This window comes from Arachis ipaensis, chromosome B07, assembly GCF_000816755.2.
Source record: "Arachis ipaensis cultivar K30076 chromosome B07, Araip1.1, whole genome shotgun sequence".
Taxonomy (NCBI): Eukaryota; Viridiplantae; Streptophyta; class Magnoliopsida; order Fabales; family Fabaceae; genus Arachis; species Arachis ipaensis.
In genome coordinates, this window is record NC_029791.2 from 13968290 (window position 1) to 13974300 (window position 6011).

Genomic DNA, 6011 nt, shown 5'->3' on the forward strand with positions numbered 1-6011 from the left:
TATTTTCGTTTCAATTTCACTAAGAAAGTGATTCCTGACTCAAGGAAAACTTAAACTTAAGGAAAACAAATACTAATGCTCCCATGTTATGGATTTATAGTTTCATTTCAACAGAGGAAGACAAAATTTGAATTTCATTTCTGTCAAAAAATCCGTGCGAAAGAAACTGCATACATCCATCCACCCCAAAAGCAGAAGAACACTAGGTAAATAATCCTTAACAAACTAGAAATTTAAAAATTGAAATTCAAATTAATTATTTGAGACACTGTTATGCTTCTTACATGCTGCAAGCTGCTAATTCCATGGTGAATAAAAGTTTAATACAGGGAGACACCCATGAAAGAAAGTGTATATATATATATATATAAGAAATATTGAAGCACAAGATGGATATAACAATGTACACCTGAAGAAAAAAAGGAATGGATATGCAGTTTTCTGGAGGAATAATAAATTAGTTATTGGCCTAACTAATTAGTTATCGGCGCAAACCAATCTTGGACGTGGATAGAATTGAATAACCATTTTCACAAGCAAGTGATGAAAACAAGTACATTTTCAATGTCATGAGATGCAATGGAACTAAAAATGACATTTGGATGATGACGTTGCATCTTCCATGTGATTTCTGAGGAACACTGAAAAGGAACATAAAAGCATAGATAGATAGAGAAGGATAAAGTTAGCTACCTGAGACTGAGGATTGCCCCTTCCGCTGGCTTCTTCGTCGCATTGTTCGTTTCGTTCTTCACTCTGCAGAGAAAGAGGGAGACGAGGGTTAAGAAGTGAACCTCCTCGCGCTCAAAGCTGTTGCTTGTGTAGGAAACCGCGCTTGTGCTACGCTGCGTGCGTCTACACCACTACCTTCCAATGCACACGCAACAAATTAAATGACCGAAAACACCCTCAAGGCCTCAATGGAAGTAAAATGGCACAAAAGCCCCTGAGAGCCATTAAAATTTCAAAATGACCGCGGTTGGCTTGTGTGCATATTGTGGAGAAAGGACAGCGCCAGTCCGCCGCTGAGAACTGAGAGTTTAGGCTCTGTCGGTGAAACCCTAAACCCCAGCCGCCGCAGGCAGCCGTTCGTTGGTGGTGGTTGGTTTTCGGGTTCCGTTCGTGTGCGTCGCCAGTTAGTCGTCGGTCGCTCCTCCTTCTCCTTCGTCGTAGGTATCCCTCTGCTCTGCCGTGCTCGCCGAAGATTCTGGTAGGTGAGTCCTCTCCTCTTTGCTGCGTTGCTGTGTTCTTGTTATGGTGTTAATAATTGTTCTTTTTGCTGTGTTATTGATTAATTGTTAATAAATTTATATTACACAATAATCTGTATTTTTTTTGTTAATAATCTTGCTGTGTTGTTCTTGGTGTTGTATTTAAACTGCTGCTGGTGTTGTGGTTATTAACAATTTAGACATAAGTGTCATGTTATTTACATGGTTTTGATTTTTATGCTTGTGCTTGTGCATTTTTAGTCTTGTTTCAAAGACGTATGTATGGAAGAATACTATATGTATATGCTGCATATTTATGCTTAGGTGCTGACTCTACATAGCTCTCTTCTTGAAGTTCTGCTCTTTATTTATGATTTATGTATTAGAATTGCTGAATTCTTGAACTCATACTTTATATTTTATGTATCATTTTATTATAATTTGGTTACTCCGGTTGAACCATGGTTGAACCACTAAATCAGTAAACAAGTAGTTAGAATGGTTCGATGACAGTTCGATTTTCAGAACTTTTGGGTATAACAATCATTTTCTTTTGGGGGAAAAAATTGTTTAGGCTTCTAGTGATTTTGATAATCACTTTTCTGTTAATATAATCACCCAATCATTTATTTTTATTCCTCTTTTACACAATACATTTAACCTGCGAAATGTAAATAATTGAGGAAATGTTCAATTTGTTCTTGAATTTGTGATTTATTTGTTTTTTTAATAATTTTGATATAGTATTAAGATGTGATGCTTTTATAATGAAGAGTACGATTTTATAGTATTAAAATATGATTTTTTATAAATGAAGAGTACAATTTCATATAGAAAATAACTAACTCAAAATGCCTCTAGTGTAGTTTGTACAGGAAAAACATTCTTCGTAGCATGATCTGATTAATAATTTTTGAACAACATAATGGCAAACAGCAAGTATGAGTATGTCAAGAATTTTGAACTGGAGGATGAGGTTATGTTTCCCAACTTCATCCTTGTTCGAATCAATGGCCGTAACTTCACCAAGTTTTCTCAACTCCACCAGCTTCACAAGCCTTATGATGAAAATGCCTTGAACTTGATGAACTCTTGTGCTGTTTCCGTGCTTGAAGAGTATGCAGATATTGTACTTGCTTATGGGTTCAGTGATGAGTACACTTTTGTTTTCAAGAAGACCTCCAAGTTTTATGATAGACGAGCCAGCAAAGTGCTATCCATCATCACTTCTTTTTTCTCATCTGTGTTTGTGACAAAATGGAGTGACTTCTTCCCACAAAAGGAACTGCAGTATTCTCCTTCCTTCCATGGGCATGTTACAAGTTGTGCTTCGGTAGATGTCCTCCAAGCATATCTATTGTGGAGGCAAAATATCTGTCATGCAAATAATCAATATGATCAATGCTTTTGGCGCCTTGTCAAACGTGGCATGGATTTTAGGGAAGCACATGATTTACTCAAGGGTGCTGAGAAATGTAACCTAAACAATCTTCTATTTGATGAGTTCAATGTCAACTACAATACACTGGAGCCCATATTCCGACAAGGGTCATGTGTCTTAAAGGCTGTGGTTGATGATATTGTGAAGTACACAGATAATGGGGTTCCCATTAAAAGACAAAGGAGAAAGATTATTACAGTGCATTCAAAGAAGATAGCAGGTAGAAAATTTTGGAATGAGCAAACTGTTCTTTTGAAAGAGCTTGGTTGTTTTGTGGAGGATATTGACAATGTGAAACCAGAGTATGTGAAGTCCTTTGAGTTTGATAGCAAGTTGATGCCGTTGACATGGATTGTAATTAGAATAGATGGTTGCCACTTCCACAGATTTTCTGAGCTACATGAATTTGTGAAGCCAAATGATGAGAGAGCCCTTAATTTGATGAATTCTTGTGCTATGACTGTGTTAGAAGAGTTTCCTCACGATATAGTCTTCGCCTATGGGGTTAGCGATGAGTATAGCTTTATTCTTAAGAAAACCACTGAACTTTTTCAAAGAAGAGCTAGTAAAATCGTCTCTACTATTCTGTCATTCTTCACGTCAACTTATGTGATGAGATGGAAAGATTTCTTCTCGCAGAGTGAGTTGAAGTACCCTCCTTCCTTTGATGGACGAGCAGTGTGTTATCCATCTACAGAGATTCTAAAAGACTATCTTTCATGGAGACAAGTGGATTGCCACATCAACAATCAGTACAACTCATGTTTCTGGAAGCTTGTTGATTCCGGGAAACGGAAAAGGGAAGCCCAGCAAAACTTGAAGGGTGCTCAGTTGCAAAAGAAAATTGAGGAACTAGCTATTGATTACAATAATTTACCAGCCATGTTCCGACAAGGATCCTCAGTTTTTTGGGACAAGATGGACAATGCTCTCACTCATCAGCAGAATGGAAAGTCTTCGGAAAGTTGTGGAAGGGTCATTGTAGAACATTGCAATATCATTAGATCAGGATTTTGGTTGGAACACCCAAGAATACTTGAAGAGAAGCAATAGGTATAATGTTCACTCGGAAAATTAAATTTGATTACTTGTCTTTGGCTATTTTTTTTGCTATGGCGAATTTAAAGGATGATATATGTGAGACTCTTTTGCAACAAATATAACTATTTTCTTAATCGCACTTTCGATATAAATGCAGGGTTTTCTATCTGCATTTGATTCAGATGCATGGGTTGGATCATTTTATTTTGGTGATTGCCAAGGGACTTCAGGTTTCTTGCTTTCTTCAAATCCGGAATTCACTTCCCATCCCTCAAGATATAGCTGGTTGAGGTCCTACCTTGATCTCACGGTGCTCTGTGTCTTGTGCAAATATGGTATCATCTGAATGTCACCCGAGACAATTTCGAGGTTCAACAGAAGCAGCAGTTGCGCAAACAGTCTCATATGTCAATGGTTGTTTTGATGAAGTTCCCTGGAAAATCATGAAGATGCAAAGGGACAAGGACAGCGGTAGTTCGAATAAGAGGCTAGCGCATGCAAAAACCATGGAGGGAATTTTGGGCAGTGGACCAAAGTTTTGATGGTGAGGGGAAGATATTGGTGTAGAAAATGGTATGTTCTCTGTTTTTCGGGCGTGAGATGATTATTGACTTATTTAAATATTAATTTAGAATTTTCCTATCTGATGTTAGTATCACACTAATTTATGTAACATTGCACTAATATCACATCGTACAATTATTGAAATTTATTATATCCCTATAGATATAGCCATATAGGTAACTATGTTTATTTGTCTTATGAATTATGATATAAAACTAGGTTGTCTTTGTGTTTTACGAGTTACGATTCTAAACTATGTTGTATTTTAATTTTATTACTGCAATATATTTATTTATCACGAATATCTTTTCATGCGGGCTTTGGGTCCCTGCATTAGTTAGGAACCTAGGATATAAAACCAGGTTGTATTTTTGGAAGAGAATTATTTTGTTATTATTATTTTTTTGTTTGGCCAAAGATTGTACACACTACACAGAACAACAACTTAGATATGTTCTCTTCGTTTCTTTCCTTGGGAGTAATAATTTGGAGATTTGTTAACAAATGACATGGGAACATGATGATGATGATGATGATGATGATATTTTTGCGACTTTTCAAAAGCTTTCTTGTTTTTCAACCGTAGAGTAAACGTTTAAATTGGTGCTTGATAGATTTTAGATCAGATGTTTTAGTTTATTTTTATTATTCTTAAAATGATTAAAAATTACTGTCGTCAAACAATCTTTCTTCGTTTTCAATCAAATAAGTCTAAACCAATGTTGTCACTAAAACTGCTTTGCCAATGCAGTTTTTTTTCCAATCTGAAAAATAGAAAATGACTTTAGAATTATGCAAATTTTATCTCGAAACGACGGTTTGGATTAAGTTTTTTAATAAACTAAAGATCATAATTGTATGGATACTCTAGTTCAAAATTCAAAGATTTTATTTAGCCATCTTATTTCCAAAACTAATTTCTGCAGAATTTTAAAACTAGATGACCAACTTCTAAAATTTACCACTAATTTCACGTTGCTAAAAACTATAGTAGGAGACTAAAACTAAAGTAGAGCTTAGCGTCTCTAGAGTATAGGGATGACAATTAACACTGACCTAAGCAGACTCAGCTAACCCTACTTCGAATATGAGAAGTTTTTTAGATAGTTGATTGGATAGGAGTGACTATGAGTATTGGCCGATCTGACTCGGATATATGTTGTTGTAAACAATTTGAGATTATTTTTGTATTTTATTATGAGTTAAAAATAAAAATTACCCACAAAATAATAAATTTAAAAATTCTTATTCAGTTATTTCACATCAAATTTTAAATTTTAAATTTTCTAATTTTAAAATTTAAATTTTTAAAAAATTCAGTTAGTTATTTTAAAAAAATACCCATTTGAAATTCTCCAATACTCTCTTCTTTTTCAACCGGCGGTTACCCCTACCTACTAAAATGACCATCCTAAATTGACAATTAAAATAGAAGAAGATGAATAAACAGAAGAAACTCTTATTCTGGTAAAACATAATTTTAAAGGACTATTCATGACAAAAGTGGTACTGTTGTGAAGCATAGGATTCAAATCATGAAAGAAGCGAATCATGCTTGGGTCTGAAGAAGAGCATGGTAGTATCATCGGTGAGAAGAGACTTGAAGGAATGGAAGAAAGCGAAAGTGCATCGGAGGAGGTGAGGGCGGTGTCGGGAAGAAGGCACACCGGCTGCGACGGAGGTGCTGGACGTCCGAGTTGCTGCGGTGCCGTTAGTTTGACCCACACAATATGCGCGTCCTCCCTTGACAGTGG

General features: G+C 35.9%; 2 protein-coding genes across 9 annotated transcripts in view; one reads left to right on the forward strand and one right to left on the reverse strand.

The window, feature by feature from the left end:
- The window catches only part of LOC107608737 (DNA repair protein RAD4), a 7828-nt gene extending 6978 nt beyond the window's left edge, over positions 1 to 850 (reverse strand). Inside the window, exon 1 of the mRNA XM_016310449.2 lies at positions 694 to 850. Within this exon, the coding sequence (XP_016165935.1) occupies positions 694 to 736 (43 nt within the window). The 5' untranslated portion in view covers positions 737 to 850. The remainder of the gene's footprint in view (positions 1 to 693) is intronic.
- LOC107608738 (tRNA(His) guanylyltransferase 1) lies at positions 787 to 4559 on the forward strand. 8 transcript variants are annotated; one of them, XR_002351163.1, is made up of 4 exons: positions 985 to 1214; positions 2078 to 3705; positions 3851 to 4028; positions 4123 to 4557. XR_002351163.1 is itself a non-coding variant. In XM_016310455.2 (3 exons), exon 2 carries the CDS (start codon positions 2191 to 2193, stop codon positions 3703 to 3705), a length of 1515 nt encoding a protein of 504 aa, XP_016165941.1. In that variant the 5' UTR covers positions 787 to 1214; positions 2148 to 2190; the 3' UTR covers positions 3851 to 4559. The 8 variants fall into 8 exon arrangements, 7 of the variants coding, with proteins under 7 accessions (XP_016165941.1, XP_016165940.1, XP_016165938.1 ...); XM_016310455.2 differs by having other exon boundaries at positions 787 to 1214; positions 2148 to 3705; positions 3851 to 4559; XM_016310454.2 differs by having other exon boundaries at positions 984 to 1214; positions 3876 to 4559.

Excerpts from the sequence above, each read along its gene's own strand:
- LOC107608738 (XM_016310454.2), top strand. The coding sequence starts at position 2,137 with ATGGCAAACAGCAAGTATGAGTATGTCAAGAATTTTGAACTGGAGGAT.